Source organism: Gopherus flavomarginatus, chromosome 2 (assembly GCF_025201925.1).
Source record: "Gopherus flavomarginatus isolate rGopFla2 chromosome 2, rGopFla2.mat.asm, whole genome shotgun sequence".
NCBI lineage: Eukaryota > Metazoa > Chordata > Testudines > Testudinidae > Gopherus > Gopherus flavomarginatus.
In genome coordinates, this window is record NC_066618.1 from 162322855 (window position 1) to 162342755 (window position 19901).

Sequence of the window (19901 nt, forward strand, 5' to 3'; positions counted from 1 at the left end):
CCAGGGCTGCGGACTGCCAAGCTTTAGAGGTGCCGGGGCTTGGCATGTCCTGGCACAAATTAAGCACTGTTGTTGGGAGCCTTTGCTATGCTTCCTTTTGGTTAGTTCTCAGCAGCAGAGGGGAACACAAGGGAATATTTTTTGCCCATAAAAATTTGAGAAGATTGTGGAATTTGAGCCTTAATTTTGACAGCATATGGCTCTGTAATTCGCAAAACGCCCAGCCACATTAGGGAAGAAATACTGGCTTTGTAGTTTACCGGTATCTCTGTATGAGAGAGCCCTGCCCGCGGGTGCATGATCTCCTTCTGCAATTCAAAGGAAGTCATTGCAATTAATACAGCTGCAGGTACGGAGAGTCAGATGTAGCCCGCCTGGTACAGGCCAGCATTTGGGGATCAGAAGTATTGGGATAGAAAACAAAGTAGGTTTGAAGAGGTGCTGTGGCTAGTGCACTGGCTTAGGATTTAAGAGAGTCAAGTTCTTGACCAGTCTCTGCGGCTGGGTAACTTTGGGCAAGTCAATTTTCAGCCCTTTGTCTCAGTTTCCCCATCTGTAAAATGGGGATAATGGGACAGCCTCCTTTGTGCTGAGTGCTCTCAGTGTGACTGCTGAAAAATGCTACCCCCAGCTGGGTGCTATTATTCTATTAAGGTGGCAGAGGGACCTTGATGTCCTAGGGACAGCGTGGAGAGGGTCAGGCTGTGATCCTGGGCAGCTGCCGCCAGGGGGCGCCGCCATACTGCGCCGCCATTGGCCCAGCAAGAAGCTCATCAGGCACCTCCCCTCGTGCGCATGCGCCATTTCCCGTAACGGTTCGAGTCCTGCGAGCGCGGCTGTGCGCATGCGCAGTGACCACACTGGCTGGGCAGCTTCCGCTGCGGGCGGAAGGGGAACGGTGGAGGGTTAGAGGTCACAGGCAGCATGGCCGCTGCTGGGGGCGGCCTGGGAGCGCTGGTAAGGAAAAGTGGGTCCTAGAGCTCCGGGTCGGGGGGGGAGGTTTGATGGGGGGGTCGAGCCCCGGGCAGGGGGAGGTTGGGGGGGAGGTTTGATGGGGGGGGTCGAGCCCCGGGCAGGGGGAGGTTGGGGGGGGAGGTTTGATGAGGGGGGGTCGAGCCCCGGGCACGGGGGGAGGTTTGATGGGGAGGGTCGAGCTCCGGGCACGGGGGCGTGTTGGGGGGTAGGTTTCGGGGGGTGTCAGGTTTGGGGGGTTATGTTGGGGGAAGTTTAAAGTGTGTGTGTGTGGGGCGGAGTTAGCAGATGCCAAGTCAGGGAGAAGCCCTGGGGATGGATTTACAGTCCTGGTGATTCTGTAGCCCTTGAAAGGAGGGGGACATAGTCCTGGTTTTGGGGGTGCATGGGGCTGATCTGCAGGGACTGCAGAGCCCTTGGAAGTAGGGATCATGGCGAAACAAAGTATGGGGGGATAGAACCCTTGGAAGGGCAGAACGGAGGGTGTGATGCCTCACAGGAGCACCTAGAGGGGAGTTGTGTCCTAGGACGCTGTCCTTACGTCACATCCCTGTTTGCTGCCTTCCAAAGGCAGAAATTTTCTCTGTAGGTGAATTTTCATTGTGTCTAACTGGGGCTGAGCCCCACAGTGTCCTGTAACCCCTCAGGCACTAGAAGAGAGAGCATAATGTGTACTTCCAGCTGCCCCCCTCCCTCTGTGATGTCAGCCAGCCATAGACTAGCCTTGCATGTATGTGGCGGTCTTGGGGAGCTGCTCTTTGTAGTGAGGAGTAAAAGGGTCTCTGCACATTCAGGAGTGCATGTCCTGTACAATTGCTCTTTGCTGTTACGTTACAACCCTTTGTGAATTATACACTCTTTGGAGTAAGGATTCTGTACAGTCTTCTGCACCCTGATATGCTTGTTTGACTCCTTTGGGGTATAAATTTGACATTTGGTTGTGCCGATTTGTTTCAATACAACTCAAACCCGCCCCACATTCTATTTATTTCTCTGTGTGGTTCCAGTTGTGGCTCTAATAGCAGCCATCTCTCTTTGTTTCATGTGCAGGGAGCCGGTGAAGCCGTGGCAGCAGCCCATGCGTTGTCTCTGCCGGCTGAAGCCTATGGCAATGATGTGAGTATCCCCAGAAGGGCCAGAGAGGGCACTGGTGAGGGACTAATAGGGCCGTCTTTCTGCGGGTCCAAGAAAGGTGTTGAATAGGAGCAGCACTTAGTTGTTACATCATGAAACTGAGACCTCAGGGGTATTTGACCTCAAGAGTTGTTCCGAGCTGTTGCCTGAAAGTGCATACTCCAGGTTTTTTAAACTTCCCAGTCCTTGTTTTGGTACTATCTCAAAAACAAAGAATACAAAGAATCGCAGAGCTTGACAGTGTGTTTGGTGGGTAGTCAGGGGAACTCTTGCACTGTCAATGCCCGTTTGGATATACACAGTATTTCAGTCTCCAAAGCTGTCAAATGGACACTTCTCACCAGTGCTGCATTCATGAGACCCCATCCCCGTCCTATTTGTTAGTTTAGTGTCCCATCTAAATTCCAACATGAATAACTAAAGTCTACCTCTACTACAAATTTAACCATGTTGAAATATGGTTGTGAAACACAGAGGTGGCTAAAACCTAGTATAAAGTAGCTTATTCTTGCCTAGGTGGACAAGAAAAAACTGCTACCCATGTTAGGGAAATATGTTCTAGCCTAGAGGTGTCTGCTTATAACATTGTTCTCTAACCCAGTTATAATGTAGTCCCTGTAGGCAAGGGGGTGGGGGTGGGGGTGGGGAACACATTCAGACATGATTTGGGCTGAAACATGTAAACGTTCCATTTTTGTAATGTAGATGGGGCTTAGGTTTCCCTATGGTTTCATTTGTCTGTATTCTTTTCCCCTTCCTGTCTGACAATACTGTACAACTACCATACTTCCATGTTCCACCCAGAGGTGGTTGCATTTCAGTGGTGAGAAAATGTAAGTAAGTGATGTGTAGTTTGAATTGCACCTTAAATTGATAAGGCACTTTAGCATGAAAGCAGCTCTAGAATGTCAGTGAATTGTATCTTCTCAGACTGATGCTACTCTTGCAGCTTTCTTCATATGCTCACAAGCCTTTTCCTGTTTTAGATCAGAAGTAGAAAAGAACATAGACATGAAAGGGTAGTGGAAACCTAAGCCCTATCAATGTTACAAAAACAGCTACAAATGCTTAGGTAATGGACACAGAGCCAAGTCAGCATTTAAGGTGATGTCACAGCTTTTTCTCTCTTTCTCTGCAGCCCAATATTGAAATGATCTGGGCCATGAAAGCATATCAGCACGCTGAAGTCTATTTTAATGTAAGTCCCTGGAGAATTGCTTCTCAAGCTTTTCATTGTATTTTAATAAAAATAACCCACTGATATTATCCTTGTAATAAGTCACTACCCAACTGGTGTATTTCAGTCTCTCTGGAGAGGCGCCTCAGACTAAAATAGCAGAAGGGGGCTCAAGGTCAGGATTGAGGGGCTTTAGCACAGCTGTGTGTGGGGAGCCCAGGGCTGGAATAGCAAGGAGTGCTGTAGACACCGGAAGCAAGTTGGTTTCTAGTCACTGAGTTCTCATTTCCATGGACACTGGAAATGAAGACTGAGATGTGGTAACTTTGTGAATGTGACTTGGTTGGTGAGGGGAAGGGATTGTGTATTGGCTTGTAAGATTTTTCCCTTATGAATGTATTGGTCTAATGAGGGGGCTGTGGGGAAAGCAACACTATGTATAGATAAGCAATCTCTTAATAAACACTGCGTATGGGGAATTACAGGACTCACTCCAAACTGAAGTTGGGCAGTGCTGAGCACTGAAAAGGGAAGGGCTGTAAATGATTAAAGTGATGGGTTCTTTAAAAAAGGGAGTGATCAAAGGACTGGGTAAGATTAGTGACAGAGCCTAAAGCAGGGGAGAGTGGTCGGTCGCTCTAACATGGACAGGTCCAGGTCAGATGAAACTTGCCTTCCCCAGCATCAGGCTGCACATGCATATAGACTGCTGATTGTTTTAAAATCACTTGAACCATTTGCAGTCCTTCCCATTTTAGCTCCCAGCAGTTTGCTCTGAAATGCTTCTGTGCTAAAAAAAATACTTTGCTTGAAGAAGGCTGCTTGGTTACTGGACATCACTGTTACTGCTCCTGGAGGGTATGGACCTAAATCAGGCCTGCTGAGGTAATCGTGGTTGACATGTGGGGGACTGCAGCCTAGGGCCCACTGAGAAAGTGAACCACTACGAGGTGACAGCATGGGACAGAGAGCTGTAACTGACAGACAGTCGAGGCCAGATTGTCAGGTGAAGGGCTTTTGTTAAGAGCTGATAACACCTGCTTTGAGAGAGGTGTTACTGTCTGGTGGTGGTTCATGATGGGGAGGGAGTGGTAACTCAGTTACCACTGTGTTTAAAAGCCCTATATATTTTTCCTCTCATTCAACATGAATGCTGTGGTGACCTACCCCTCTGCTGCTTGCCTTGTCTCATTTAATCTGATTCTCATGTTTCCTTTATAGCTTATTTCTTCTGTTGACCCCAAGTTCCTGAAACTTACAAAAGTTGATGACCAGATCTATGCTGAGTTTAGGAAAAGCTTTGGTGACCTCAGGATTGATGTGCTTGACCCAGAGGAGCTCAAATCGGAACCAGCCAAAGCGGTCAGTGTTTTGTGTATCATCACCCTTTGGGTCTCAAACTGCCCATGAGATACTGGTGAGCTTCTGGATCTGAGTGGTTGTGAGAGGGAAGGTCCCCCTCTCAGTGGAGAGCATTTGTCTGGCCAGAGGGTGACCGGATAGGGTATTGTGGTATTTAACTCAAGAGTAAAACAAAAGGTAAGGTGCTTTCCATAGCTGCCAAATGTTTCAAGTCCAGTCTCCTATTGGGTGTTGCTTTTTGGCTGCTGTGTAGTGCAAGCAACAAGCTTGCTAATCTCTTGCCCAAGTGCTCTCTGTTACCCATCCTTTTGAGGCCCCTTGGTTAGTCTGCCTGTACGCTACTGTGTCTTAGATTTGTACCTATAGATCTCTTGCTCCCAGCTGGGCTTGCACTATTCAGAGACACTTTCCCAAACTGAAGCCCCCTGCAATCCACCCCTAGTCATTGAGGAAGCATGGAGATCATCCCTTGGGCAGGATGCCTCTGTTCTCTCTAGCTGAGTTGAGTGGCTTTGCCCCTACAGGGGAGCTCCCCAGGCCATTGTAGGGAGACTAGAGGACACAGTTTATCTGCCTCCCAGGAAGAAGGCTGAAAGCTCTTTGCTCTCTCCAGAAATGGCGCCCCTTCTGTATGCAGTTTGATGGGGTAGTTGAAGATTTCAACTATGGCACCTTGCTCCGTCTGGACTGTACTAAGGACTACACGGAAGAGAACACAATATTTGGTGAGTAGGCACCTGCGTACACCCTCTTCTCAGACCTGGGCAGTATAGACATTGAGGTTTGCTTGGTGCTGAAACTGCTCTGTGCCAAGGAGTCTGCCCACCCCCAGAGCTTTTGGCTGGATCAGTATCTCTGGCTGCATCCACAGTCTCTGCTATAGTGCTGGGAAATCCTAGCTTCCAGACTTCTGGGTCAGAAGCCTGGTGTCTTGAATAAAGCTTATATTTGAGTAAGTCTCTGCTTCTTTGTGGATGCTGGGGTCTGTTAGGTAAACATTTTTTCCCCCCCCTTTCAGTCACCAGGATCCAGTTCTTTGCTATTGAAACAGCTCGTAACAGAGAGGGGTATAACAATGCTGTTTACAGCCATGCCATGGAAACAAAGTCTGTTGCTGCAGAGAGAGGAATATCTGCATGAGGACAGGGATGGAAATACTTTGTCACTTTACTAGCCACATATGGAGATGGACAGGAAAGGTGAGGAGGAAGAGTCCCTGGTGCTAGGAGCATTCCTATAACCTTTTTAAAGTGGACTTTTACCCAGGGATGTGTGGTGGAGGGATAAAGAACAAAGGAAGACTCCAGGCCTGCACAACTTGGCGTCAATGTGAGAATTTGTTTGTGGTGCTCTTAACGGCAGCATTTTTGCCATGTTTACTACCAAGCACCCTGTAAATAAATGTGTGTGTGCTGTAATGGCTTGATTTGGCGTGAGTTCATGAAAGCAGTGTGGGAATCTAGCCAAGCGAGACTATCTTCTATAGGTAAGTTCTAGATGAAACTGTAAGCTATTTTACAGGATAAAATACTGACAAGCTTTTATCCAGCTATAATGGCAAAACCAAATGAATGAGCTCTTACCTTCATCTCTATTACATAGCTGTCATTAGCTTTAACAAGTGAGTTTAGGGCACAAAGGGCAGGTTTCACAGATTGAAGACCAGATACTAGCCCACAGTTGACTTGATATGGAACACTCCTCCCCTGGGAGTGGCAGCATGAAGTACAACAGAAGATTGTACAATGGCTACTAGTCTCACCTTGGCTGTGGCAGCCCTGCTCTAACAGGCTAAAAATCATATGTTTTATTTAAAAAGTGGAACTAAACCAATGGCTGCAAAGCTGTTAAAATACCTCAGTCCCTGGCAGGCAGATCAGATTGAGGGACACAATCACTCTCTAATAGCAGCTCCCTTCAGGGGAGAGTAGAGGTGGTGATCTATACACAGCAGTCAAGATCCAAAAAGACACTGCTCAGTAGAAACCATTGAAGTTTATTTGCAGTCACAATGCTTACACTGTATGCAGCAAACACCCTTACAAGTCAACCAGCAATCTGCTCACACAAAAAAGGACCCAACACACAGTCGCCAGAGGAAAGAACAAAAAAAAAAAAATTGAGTGGGTGTCAGGGAAGAGAAATTGAAATAAAACCTAAGGACAGTGTCGGTGGGTTAGAGCTGAGCTAGAGATGCACACAACTAGCAGCAACAATAGTGGAAAAGTACAAGGCAAACAAGTTGTCCCCTCCCCCCCTTAACTTTCTTCGGTAAGTAAATTTTATATCCAAAACATTTAATATGGTGGTTTAGAAAAATGTATTTGTTTTAAGGGGGATGTTAGGTACTTCATGCTATGCAGACCTTGTTATTAAGAACCCCCCATGGTGGTAGATTGAACACAAAAATCCTATGTTCTTGGCTGTGCCATACATTCAGGAGTGCACTACCTCGAGGGAAGACACTGCAGTTCTTTTGCTCAGTGGGAGCGCACTTGTGTCCTTTAACAAAGGGCTGTGATTTTTTACAAGTACTATGGACAAGCTCAACCTTTAGAGGGCTCTTGTTCCACCTGCACTTCCAGCTTTACAGAAGAGGAAACAAAGGGACAATTTACAATTAAAAGGAAAACATGTTATGGGGCTTCTGGGGACAGGCAGGGGGAGAAGCATCCCAACCCCCACATTGAGTGGCAAGGGCCCTAAGCTGAATGACAACCGGACAGCATCTACTGTTACAGGGTAGAGGGGAAGACACCCATGGGCTAGCACAGCTGGATAATCATACAGCATGGCTTAGAGTTCCTAATAACAAGGGGGAAACGGTAACAGGAAGTTGTGATTTAAAGGGGCTTATAAGAAAAAATATACATTTGGAATTTTACATTTTTTTTTGCTTCTCTCTACACTTGTCACTAAATATATCTCTGCACTTTCACACCCCCTTGCCCAGGAAAGCTTCAGGCCAGCATGAGACACACCTTCCTCACTCACATACACAACCCTCACTTCAGCATTGGTGCACTAGACTCTGTAAAAATTTCAATCATACTTTTTTAAACTGAGTCAATATAAACCTTGTTCAAAATGTTATGAAAAAATGTACATGTTTATACAAGGCAGGCTGCAGCAGAGTGCTAGGGTTCCACCCAGACATTCTGGTAGGGAGATGTTGGATTCTCACCCCTGGGCTATGCCCCTCCACCCCCTCCCAAGGAAACAGAAGCACCCTGCCCTGGTGAGTTAACACTGCTCCCGTTCCCTCCTCCCTTGGACATGGAGTGCGGCCAAACAGCACCGCAGTCCAACCCTAGGGAAGAGCAGGGATCAGAAACGCCCTCTTATCTTTCCATCGGAAATGTTAACCCCTCTGGTCCAGGCCAAAGAGGAGATGCTCTGTACAGGCGGAGTCAGGGGAAGGTGTCAGCTCATCATGTCATTGCTGTTCACGCCGTAGGTGGAGTTCTTCATAGAGTCATTAACCTCTCGTCGGAACGCAGACAGGTTCTGAGTGAACCTGCAGGGAACACAGACCAGCATGCTAGAGCAGGAGGCCTTGTGGGCAGCTTGGCAGCACTTACAAGGGCTAGCTGACCCTTGCTCTCCCCTTTAAAACTTTGCTATAGTCTCCAACTCCCAGCCTATAATGCTAATTCTGGGACAAAGATGGAGCAGTGCATGCTGGGATCCGTAGTGTCTGATCATGCATGAAGCAGGAGAGTAGCTACAGGCTACTGCAGAAGGCCTTGGGCTATAGGACTGCATTTTGGCCACTCAGATGCATCAGGCTCAGCATTTCCACTGAAGGGTATCTGGTCAGGGACCTTTCAGGTCAGGCAGTGTTGGCCCTGCAGGTTTCAGTGAATAGTGAGAAGGCAGCAGAGGAGCAGTGGACGCATCAGCCAGTGTGACTACTCAGCCATTCCCTCCACAACAGGGCACACACAGAGGGGCCTGCCAGTTGGAACCACGTACAAGATAAGATGCTACAGAGGTGGTTTTCGGTGAGGGAAAGGGAAGGGTCAGCAGCTCTTTGCCCCTGCTCCATTCCACTGAGCAGCTGCACAGGTTAAGATCCTGCACCCCTGCTTTCTGCATGTGAGATGCAGGGGGACACTGCAGCTTGTAGGAAGCTGTCATGCCTGAGTGCAAGAGTGAAAGGGGAGCCAGGGACAGCTCCATTATTCCTGCACATCAGCACTATGAAGCCAGTTTGCCTTTGGAACAATTCTAACGGATACACAGTGTGTCAGACCCACCTTAGTGCCATATAGCTCCTGGGCAGGTGCTCAGCCTTTTAGGCCCTGGGAGCTGGTGTTACACCAAGGAATTTAAGAGTTACTCCCCAGAGATGCAGCACTTGGCCCCCTGTGCACAAATGCCTGATATGTCCATGGTGCCTAGCCCTTTCCTGTGATGTTGTGGGGGCCTTGCCACATGGAGCAGGTTGACTAACCATGCAATGCCACCCCTTGAGGGGAGCTGTCAGCCGCACTGCTTGGTCATGAACCAGGTTCTTTGGCCAAGGGATTTTTCCATACTGACCTGTCTCTATTCTTGGTTAGCAGGTTGCGTTCAATGCCTTCCATGAGGTTCTCGAAGCAGAGGTGCATTGCCTGTTGCTTCTCAGGGGGCTGGCTGTTCACTATACTGTTCCGTAAGTCAGAGAAATACTGGGAGGAGACAAGAGAAGGAAGATCAGCCTTCAGAGAGTGCTGAATGGCACCAGCTCATCTTGTCTGGGCAGGGCAGAGAGTGCATTGTATATTTTGGATAGATTCTAGGACTTGGGAAAATGAGCAGGCCACAGGACTTCGAATTAATCATGGTGCAGGCAAGTGCCATGCAAGCTTCCTCATGCAATCCACAGCCGTGCCAGGCCTGGGTCCCCACACCCCAGCTCTGCCTGAGTACCCCTTGTTCATTTGTAGGATATGAGACTTGGCTCAAGTTCTTGGGTCACTCCTGATTAAAGTCAGCTTAACCCAGCCAGAGGGGTTGGGCCTGCCTACCTTTTCATTGAGCAATATCAAGCCCAGCAGAGGTCGAGACATGGACCACTGATTCCTGCAGTCCTCAAAGATGATGATATTCAACACAGTTGACAGCATCTGAAAGAAAGATAGAGGGAGGTCCGCAGAGTTAGGCAGTTCCTTCAAACCCACCTCTTGCCCTGGGAGCATGTCAGTATTTACCATCCCATCCCATCCCCCTTCTGTGCCATTAGAGCTGACTGTGTGTTACCAATAGCATACTCTCTTCTCAGGTGACCCTTATTTGAAACTCAGGTTTGCCTGTGTCTTCCACTAGTCCTGGGTGGTCTCACTTTCATTACTTAACTGGAGGTCAGAAGCTGACCCTAGATGTTGAGGCTATAGAGATTAACTCCACTCTGCGCAGAGCTTCCTGGACTATTGACATGTCCCCTATTTGAGCCTCAGCAGGTTGCCTCTTAATCCTGCAGTAGGCAGTAGTATCAGGAGAGACCATGGATGCTCCCAACAGATTACAACAAACACTTATGTAGGCATGTGTGCAGCAGCTAAAAGCCAGTTGGGGCTCCATGGCAGAAACTCCCTCTATTGTCCCAAAGGAATCCCTGTCTAGGAACCACCTCAAACTAGATACATGCAAGACTCGAAGTGGAGTGCATGCAAGTAAGCATGCCCTTCAGTCCATTGGAAAGCCTCTTCTCCACACTCTGTCTTCCCCTCCATGGTCTTCCAGGCCAAGTCAGAACTAGACTCAAAGGTAAGCCCAAGGTCTTAACATTGTTGGTTTACACAAGCACTTTCCAGTCTTTTCCTGTGTCAGACTAAGGCTCCAGTTCATGCTGTAGCAACTTCCTCTAACCAAACACAAACCCTGCTCCTTTTTTCAAACAGATCTGCCAGGAGGGGGCAGCATGAGAGCAGAACAAGTGTTTCACCAAAAGGGGTGAACGAACAGATCCCAGTAATGGAACTTTGGTGAAAAAGGGGCAGCCCCAGCAGATATGCTGCAATACACCTGGCAGATTAACTGAATGACAGAGAGAGGAAGTCAGTCTACAAGTGAGCTGGGATTGATTCAGGCAAGGAAAAGGACTATTGGACTGGTTTTACAACTCCTGTTACAGATCTTACACTCTATATTCACGACCAGCAAAGGAAACTGGCCAGTTCTGTGTTCACCATGGGTTCTGGGAAGAGCGGTAAGAGGAAGACGACAGAAGTGCTAACATGACTGCAGGAACAAAACCAAATTAAATTTATCCTGCAGAGGTGATTATGAACTGCAGCAGAATGGCACCAAGGTATTGTTTGCTGTACAAGGTAATAAACACAGCTTAAGTAGATAAAGCAAAAGGCTCAAGGCAGAGTGTTGATCCCCCCGGGGAGAACCTGGTCATTGTCTCATTAAGCAGCAGGATTGTGCTGTTTCTGTTCTGTTGTGAACAGTTCTATAACCTCCTGATGCTTTCTAGCCTCTTTTGAATTGGCTCTTGCGTTAAAATAGAGTAAGGAGATTACATGCTTGCTGCTGGCAGATATTTTCTGGTTTCAGCTTTACTAGCTACCAGTAAGTCCCACAACATATGCTATACCTATTGGGGTATTTTTAAAATTATATTTAAAAAGTTTAGAAGGTTTTGGCTATTTTTTTTTCAAATTTAAGTTTAAAAAACAGTGCATCCAACGCATGGTGGGAAGGCACAACCTGCTGATTCCTAAGATTACGCCAACCCCAGCTGGCTTCTGGTAAGTCCCGTAGCCCCTCTGGACTTCAGCTATTGAGTCAGGGAAGCAGTGCTGGGGACTGAGAATTAGCGACAGAGAGAAGATGAAAAGCACAGATAAGAGTCCAGCATAATCCTGTCTTTGACCACCAGATGGGACAGCACACTGCAACAAGCAGCATATCTCCCTTACTGATCTCCTTCCCTCTTTACCTGTTGAATCATCTCTGGGTGCTGCTGCATGATGTGCAGGAACCGATCACTCTCTTGGGTCAGGGGAGTGGTCCTCTTCTTGGTACTGCGGGACAGCTGCTTGAAGAGATACGTGACAATGTGGTCCAAACAGGAACAGCAGCCCGTGCAAACCATGGTGTCTATGAGGATAAGGAAAAGGGAAAAAAGAGTGGGACAATACGAGCATTTCCCTCCATGAGAGACAGCTGGGAAAGACTCACCCTAACAAGCCCATCGCCACCTGGCCAGCCCTTCTCCCCTCTGAGGCCTACCAAAATTTATCCTAAACCAGCCAGCAGCAGCCAGGTTGACACTCTAATGATTCTCCAGCGTGCAAGCCCACAGTAACTGGAGGTGAAACAACATAGTACCCTGCATTAGCTCACTGTGCCCTGTTCATGTGTGCAGGATACAGGAAGGCATAAGTGTTCACTTGTGTTTGCATGTAGCTAGGGTAACTCAGTACAGCTTCCCAGTTTGTCATGTAACCAGCAGATGTCAGGCATGTGATGCTCTCAGCTGCCTGCGGTCACAGTTTGGGTTGTGGGAACTGCAGTGCCTTTTTAGGAAGGCTAAGCACATTAAAACTTCCTCTGTGGTATATAAGCAGCTATTTCCCTTTAACACGCTCCTTTGGAGGGAGCAGACACCATTGATGCAGGGGTCATTTTTGTTGGGCCCACAACACAGGAGTTTAAAAATGTTGTTATGAAGGTAAATCTTAGTACCACACATCCATGTGGGTACAGTTACCATTAGCAATATAAAACTAGACACACCAAGACAGGCATCTAACTTCCCAAAGTAACCACATGATCTTACTGATGTCCTCCCTGTCCATCATCACCACATGTCATGTTAGGTGTGACCATAGGGCTGGTAATGGGAAACTCATTGCAGTAAGTGCTATTCCTGCCTAGGTGTGTTGGCTGGGAAGAGTCCTGAGGTCACAAGTTATTTGGGACTATCTTGTGTGTAGAGCACCAAGAATACTCACTGAGCTAAAACAACACTCAGCCTGTTCATCTATAGAGCTCCATTTTCCACAGTTAGATTTTTCTATTACTTTACCCACTGCTCTATTGCAAATTTAAGGGATTAAACAGAATTCCCCTTCCATTAATTTAGGGATGATTGCCATGCACAGTAGAGTTCAGAGTTGTCGTCCTCATTTGGTCCTCCATGGACTCATTTCAGCCATCTTTACAGACCACGGGTCTCTTCTTCCCTGGTCTGGGACACTGGATGCAATTCCTGGCTCTACCTTCTTAGGTAAGTCACTTAACCTCTCTGTGCTTCAGTTCCCCAGCTCTAAAATGGGGACAAAACAAGCTCTATAATCTCGTCTGTTTAAATTGTTAGTTCCTTAGGGGTGTGTGTACATACACGTGTGTATGTACATACAGTGCCAGGCTGGGGGCAGCCATCTCTGGTGGCCTCTAGGTACTACCATAGACAAAAAAAGGTGTGCCATGAAAATTCAACAAACTCCCCCCAATCTACATCCTAAATAGTTCTCAACTCTAGTTTGTTAATGGTTTAAATTTATACTAAATCCTTAATGTTCTCCTCATTCCCAAAAGAGCCCATTGCATGTACCCCCAAAAGAATATAGATGGTTACCTAGTGCAGTCAGACCTTCTGAAATGGAAGAAAGAATATACATGATTACATGGGGCTCTAGACTGGCTATAAAGTTCATGTGGTCCTGCGTAAGAACTTCCAGTAAGGAATAGTATGACTGGCTGAGTTTGGGGTAATCCTGCAGAGAGAGAAAGAGAGAGAGAGAAAGAAGGAAGAGATTTTAGGGTCTAACGGTTAATTTAGAATCAAGCACAGGATTTTCTGCAGAGCAGAGCAAGTCTAGTCACTTCCCTTTCAACCCACTTTTCAACCAATTAGAAGTTGCTCATTGAGAGGGTCTACTTGACTAATGCTTATGAAAACATTCCCCACGGACATCTTATGTGTGCTACATTTACATTTTTTAGCTCATCACTTTTATGTGCTCAGTGTCACAAAACATTATCCAGCCACCTTTCCTTCATTAGTGTAATACTGGAATATCTTTTCCATCCAGAGTTCGGCTTGGTGGCTTAGTCAGCTAACTCCAGTGCTGGACGTGCAGCTTTCTACTTTGATGGGTGAGTGGCAACCTATCAGACAAAGAACCTCGTGTGTGAGCCCTTAGGGCACTAGGGTCAGGTTCTGCCATGGTAGGAAGTCTAGTGAGATAATGATGTAAACTCTCACCAACCCTGCAGAGATTCTGGCCAAGCATGTCAGCACAGGCCGGCAGTGGGCAGAGAATATTGTACTACAGGCTTGTATAGAAGACAGATGTCAGGCTGGCCTCTAACAAGACTGCATTGATTGCTGATGTGCTGAGAGCTCTGCCCACAGCCTCACAAGGTAAGGAAAAGTCTCTATTTGCATGAAGTGTTTTTCAGAGAAGGAAGGGATTATTTGGGTCTATGAGAGAAGGGAAGAGGAGCTGCAGCGTAATGCATAAGCCTTAGGTAAATGGGGTTGTGAGGAGGAATGGGGCTGTTTTCAGACAGGACTCTGGGCACGTGGCAGACTGTGCTGAATATGCAGTAGTTCTGTCTCGCCCAGAATCCCAGGTAGGAAACGCACAAGCTCTTTCATCTGTACGGTTCTCCTATTCCTTGAAAAGCCACTGTTTAATTTCCCACCCTGCACTCTTCACCTTTTTAATAGTGCTTCCCTTCGAGGCAGATCTTACTGCAACTTGGAGTCTGAGCAGCTCTACTATAGAACAGAGACAGATGATGTGCAATAGATACCAGCCCGTCAGAATCCCCTGCGTTTGTCCCAGCTCATACGAGGCTGCACTGCCTGCTTTTCAGGAGCAGAGGGAGATCGTGGTGTGTACTAGGACCTGGCAGGATTGGCTGGAGCTGGGGCAGATGGGAGGGAAATTAGACACATTTGGAAAAGGGGAAGACTCCCTAGAAGGCTGTAGCTGCCCTGTTGTTGAATTAACTCTTTAAAGCTCAGCAACTCGGGCCCAGTATTAGTGCTAATGGCACTTGGCATTAGGAAATCCCTTCAATGAACACCAAAGGCCAACGTCTCCGTTACTACAGTCCAGCTTGGTTTGTAACTCTGGTCTCCAAATACGTTATTGCAAGCAGCAGCATACGGGAAGGGGACAGGACAAGTACAACTCCTGTTTGTCACACTGAGGAGTAGCCTTCTAAGCAGCAAGATATGAAGAATTACTTCATAGGAACACACACACTGGCACTATATCGAAGTCATGGCATTTTCATTGTAGAGTCTGGCATATCTAATTGTGTGGGCCTGTGGGCATGAAGCACCGAACACGACCTGCAATTGCCCTTTGGAGAGAGAAAAGCAGATGTTCCAGCAGAAGTGCATATATCAACGTCCTAGCTAAGTCTGCGACTCAGGTATGGGTGTCAGTCGGAATCAGCCCACAGGGAATGGGTGCTCTGCAGCTGGCACATAGCTTGTGATTAGATGAGAGCTAGTGGTTAATCACAGGTGTTTTGGCTTACCAGAAGATCGCTGTGCGGGATGGAGAGCAAAAGCTTAATAAAGGTTTGCAAGGCATTGTCGAGTGCATCGTCCCCGTACAGACGGAAGACACCGAAGTTGACGTAGCTGCCGCTTAGCGCAGCCTTCAGCATAGAGAAGCAGATGGAAATCCCCTTGAGCTTCAAGGCATAGACTTGATCCTTTGGAACTTCCCCTAGTGTTAGGATACGATTTCCTGCACAAGCACAGAAGGAGACTCAGTATCGCAGCACTGCTTCCAGCCCCCATCTCAGCGTGCTGCTCAGTGTGGGGAAAAAAGCAGCAAAGCTGTCTGAGTGACCATGGAAAAAACGGACACTTGGTGCTGAATCTCTGGGCCGGTTTCATGAACAAAGCTGACAGCAACCACTTGTCCTGTTCTACGATGTGATACATCCCAACAGGAACTGGTTAGTAGCAGGGCTCGTCACCTACACACCACGCTGTTAGAGCCCATGAGAGAATTGGTCTGCCTGGCTGAACGCAAGCATGTGGCTTTGCTGATGGAACAGGGCAGTGTTAATGGCTTCCCTTAGTGGTAGGATCCAGTCCCCAAGTAACCCCCAACTCCATACAGAAAGGCATTTGCTCATGTGGAGCTCAGCACAGCTGCTGCTTGGCCTCCACCAGAACAGCCATGAGCTACCCTGTCCTTTTCTCAATCCCATGCAAAATCCCAAAGCTCTCACTCCGTCTGTCTGGCATCAGGTCTCGGAGAGAATCCTTCCCCTTTATACAAGCAAGGCCAGTAAGAACTTGGCAAGTTACTTCACCTTGCATCCCACCCCAGTCTCCTCCTCAAAACCCCAGGCAGCACTGACCAGGGCACCAGCCCCTGCTCAGCAAGAGACCAGCAGTCAGGAGCTAAGTCAGGGCAGATGCTGTGGACTCACCATATGTAGTTATCATTTTACTAGTTTCTCGGAAGAGCAGGATGCCATTTGGTGAGGACACATCAAACTGCAGCCTTTGGGACCTAGAAGGGAGAACAGAACCAAGTAAATACACAGCTGCTTACACAGGCGTGCGAAGGAGAAAAGAGTGATCATCGGCCTTGCTGATTTACACTGTGGCATCCTTGATCTTAAGAGCCATTTGTGGGAGGTCAGACGCAGTTGCCCCAGTCTGGTGGCAATAATGGCACTATCTAAGCCAGACAGCTCAGAGAAGGACACAAGAGAGCTGCTGTCTCCAAAGACAAGGCCTGTGTTTCACATGGTTTAAGAATATTAAAATTCACATATGCCAGAAATCCCACTTCAGCAATAACTGCTATGTTACTGTCACCGAAACCCAAGAAACATCTTGGTAGGCAGCCTTCCAGCAAGGTCTGGCAGTGCTGAGACTAACGCCTAGCCATACTGCGATGTAGGCACTTGGCAATTAGGTAGTTTGCTTCCCTACAGATGAAAACATTTTCAAGTTTAAGTGTAGTAAGGGAATCTTTTTTCTAGCCTACACCTCAACAAATAAGGGAGAGATTCAGTAGCTTTGAGGACTTCAGTAACTCAGCCAGAGGTTATGGGCCTACTACACGAGTGGGTGGGCCGGGTTCTGTAGCCTGCAATGTGCAGATGATCATGATGGTTCCTTCTGGCTTTAGTCCATGAGGGTTTGTACTTTCACAAATATATCTTGTCTCTTTGGTCAACAGCACAACACTATGGATCCTCAAGAGCAATAAAGCCCCATGTCTGTTCAAGTCTAGTTTCCTTCTTGCATGGCGATAACAACGCTTAGCAGTGCTCTCGCATACAGAGTTCTGTTCACCTGGCAGTACTCCAGAGCTAAAGGTTGGGCAATCTTTCACTCACATGTTAGGCAGCTTCCCAATTATCTGAACAGTGGCAGAGATATATCTATCTGCTAGCAAAAAGAACCACTAGTCATCTGACCACCAGATGGAGCAGCACTCATTTTAACTGCATGTTTTTAAATTAATGTAAATTTCTCAGCTGTTATGGCAATGGGCCCAGAAACAGGTACTCCAATAAACACACACTGGTTTCTGATCTAGTGTCTCCACACATTCTCTCCCATTAAGAGCTTACAGAAGGACAGCACTTTGGTTTAACTGGGTCATGACGCAGGATTAATATGTGAACTATTATATTTGCTTCCCTACTGAAAAAGTGGCTGCTTTTTTCGCTGGCAACTTGCAAAGCATAAACAGAGGCAAATGGAAGAGACATGGCTTGGCAGCAGAGAACATCATCAAGCCCCAAACTAATGGGTGACAGAGTGAAAAGACAGGAATTACCATCTGCTTTTGGATGTTGAGTCTCATACCTGTTATGCACCAACTCTGCCATCAGTTTGAGCACAGGTGTAGTGCAGGCTGGGTCGTGGTACCACAATTCAATCGCCCGCTGTAGAATTGGCATGTAGGATGGATAGCTGCAACTCAGAAGCTAAGGAACTTCGTTGTTTCAATTATGAAGAAAAGGTCAGCAATTTAAACTTAAGTCAAAGGTCTTGCCCTGCCTTTGGAGAGAGCTTCTCTTCCTCCTGGCCTCTCCCTGGGCACTAAACACAATCATTGGTGCTGCCCGGGGCTTACTCTCCTGGAGAAGCGTCATGTGTTTCCATTTAAACCATCATTTGGCTGGTAATATTTATCTACACAGTACAATAACTGCAATCCATGGCTCAAAAATCTCAGGGCAAAGGGAGATAAGGGCAAAGGGGTATCTCTACGCCCGCATCCACTGCTGCCAAAGCCAGCCATGATCGTTTTCCAAGCAGCCTGCCCCATGTTATGGGCATGTGGCCTCCACCAAGCAGAAGACTACAGACAACACCTGAAGACCACAGGTGTTGCTCCTTAATCAGCCTTATTTGGGGGGTGAACAGGCTACTTCCCAACTACTGCCAGCCCTAGGGAGCAAGAGATGTAGGGTGGCATTTTCAGAGGAGCCTAAAGGAGTTGGGTGTCTAACTCCCATTAAAACCCAGGGGAATTTGGGTGCCTAAATCCTTTACGCCCATTTGGAATTCAACCTTAAACCTTAGAACTAATTTCTAGTCTCCTTTGTGGCAGAATGTAATACGAAACCACAAGCAGGGCTCCCAAAAGGAGTTTTTTCTTAAAGCTTCAGAGAGGTGCACCAGGAGCTGCAAATTCTCTTGACTGTAAAGAGGAGAACTACAAAAGAAGAGTTAACTGAATACAAAATTAACTGGGTGCTCACGGGGTTCAAATCCTGCATCTTGGCAGGGGACTAGACTAGATGACCCTTATCGTCCCTTTTTGCCTTATTATTCTGGGAGCAACATCCCTGAACCACAGATCCCTCAATTCTAATGTATAGGCAGCTAATGCCTTTAGTCTTCAGTTGTGTTGTGGCCAGTGGGATTTTAGGGTGAGGATACATCCACTCAAAGAGCATCATAAAGCTGGTCTTGGCATTGAAGGCAAAGGCTATTCCCCTCAGGTCTCTCACAAGGCCGACCAAGGTCCTCTGAAGTGGGAAGGGAGAGACACATTACATGTTGAGTGACATACTTCCTGATATTTCCCTCTCCCGGCCTCACTAGCCCGCCATCCTTTCAACCAAGAGCAATGGAGTGTTTCTTTGGTGGCCTTCAGTCTCAAAAACTGGACACTCCTTCTCCTTAAGCAATAGGAATGCATCTAAGTTAAGCCAAGGCAGAAAGGGTACTGAGAGAGGTCACTGGTTAAAGCCGCGCACTGTGTCTGAGCTACCCTGGGTGAATGAAACACCTCCCTTCCCCAAATGCCTGGACCCCTTCTAGCAATCATTTGCCCTGTCTCTAAGAGATCAGGATCTCCCTGACCTTGGCTACCACTTCCCAAACATTGGGAGTAAAGCACTAAAAAGGAAGTTTTGATTAAGTCATGGACGACAAGGCCCCTGTTGGAATAAGAATGGATGCAAAGTCCCCAGGCACCGATTAACTAGAAAGTTTGTCTTGCACAATTCAGACTTACTTTCGCCTCTTGTTCATTGAAAGTGTTTGTGCTGAACATCTGTGCCACAGCCTCGAATGCAGCAGTGAGGGGCAGCATGAACTGTTCATATTGATCCTCATCTTCCCCTGAAAGAGAAGCAAGGGGAATTGACACCTTCCAGCCAGACTCCACTTCCCACAGCAGTGTGTGCGCAGGTGAGAGACAGGCACTGAGTGTGCTAATTTTAGGGAGCCTGTGTTCCTCTGAATAAAGATGGTGCCTTTATCAATCCTTAACAGGGAGAAAAGACTAGGGATGCAGAGAGAACTTTGTGGAATCAAGACTGCATATGGGTTTGTCTGTAAGATTCAGTTTGTGAAGGAAAACTTAGCCCTAAATATTAGTGGCATGCATCTCTCTTCTGCTAGTACAGACTATCGCAGCAATCCCTCCCCCCTCAAGAGTTCTCTCCCTTCCTGGTGGGGCTTCTGCTGTTTCCAATAGCTTTTACTGGCTAAGCCATCACCTTCCACAGCCAAGGGGACTAGAACATTTAAGAGCCCTGTGTACAAATTAGCAACCCAATTTCCCCATTCCTCTCAGGTCTGTAAGAATGGGTTGCAGTACCTAGGTCCACCATGAGGAGGCGCCCAAGTGCAGTGTAGAAAGTAGTCCGACATCTCATGTCAGTCAGGTTGGACTGATTGTTAATACCCAGGAATGAAAAGTGCTCACTCTGTCAATGAAAAAGCAAAGTTAACAGTGAGTGACAGGTTTAGACAAGGCTTATAATATTAGAGGTTCATGGGCATTTAGGGGCCTCTGAC

The 19901-nt window shown here is 47.4% G+C and overlaps 2 protein-coding genes across 2 annotated transcripts in view; one reads left to right on the forward strand and one right to left on the reverse strand.

Annotated features, from left to right (window-relative positions):
- The first annotated feature begins 852 nt into the window (after positions 1-852).
- PBDC1 (polysaccharide biosynthesis domain containing 1) lies at positions 853-6063 on the forward strand. Its single transcript, XM_050940335.1, has 6 exons — positions 853-957; positions 2023-2088; positions 3245-3304; positions 4505-4645; positions 5259-5370; positions 5664-6063. The coding sequence occupies exons 1-6, from the start codon at positions 925-927 to the stop codon at positions 5783-5785; spliced, it is 534 nt and encodes a 177-aa protein (XP_050796292.1). The 5' UTR covers positions 853-924; the 3' UTR covers positions 5786-6063.
- A 558-nt stretch (positions 6064-6621) lies between these two features.
- Positions 6622-19901, reverse strand: part of XPO7 (exportin 7) — an 81913-nt gene continuing 68633 nt past the window's right edge. The window contains exons 19-29 of the mRNA XM_050940374.1: positions 19702-19810; positions 19114-19220; positions 18534-18622; positions 17451-17558; positions 16055-16137; positions 15143-15357; positions 13221-13359; positions 11577-11737; positions 9658-9756; positions 9191-9318; positions 6622-8162 (exon numbers count right to left, since the gene is read on the reverse strand). Of these exons, the coding sequence (XP_050796331.1) occupies positions 8069-8162; positions 9191-9318; positions 9658-9756; positions 11577-11737; positions 13221-13359; positions 15143-15357; positions 16055-16137; positions 17451-17558; positions 18534-18622; positions 19114-19220; positions 19702-19810 (1332 nt within the window). The 3' untranslated portion in view covers positions 6622-8068. The remainder of the gene's footprint in view (positions 8163-9190; positions 9319-9657; positions 9757-11576; positions 11738-13220; positions 13360-15142; positions 15358-16054; positions 16138-17450; positions 17559-18533; positions 18623-19113; positions 19221-19701; positions 19811-19901) is intronic.

Excerpts from the sequence above, each read along its gene's own strand:
- PBDC1 (XM_050940335.1), top strand. The coding sequence starts at position 925 with ATGGCCGCTGCTGGGGGCGGCCTGGGAGCGCTG. Across the intron at positions 3,305-4,504 it reads ACGCTGAAGTCTATTTTAAT|CTTATTTCTTCTGTTGACCC; the intron begins GTAAGTCCCTGG and ends TTTCCTTTATAG. Across the intron at positions 5,371-5,663 it reads GGAAGAGAACACAATATTTG|TCACCAGGATCCAGTTCTTT; the intron begins GTGAGTAGGCAC and ends CCCCCCTTTCAG.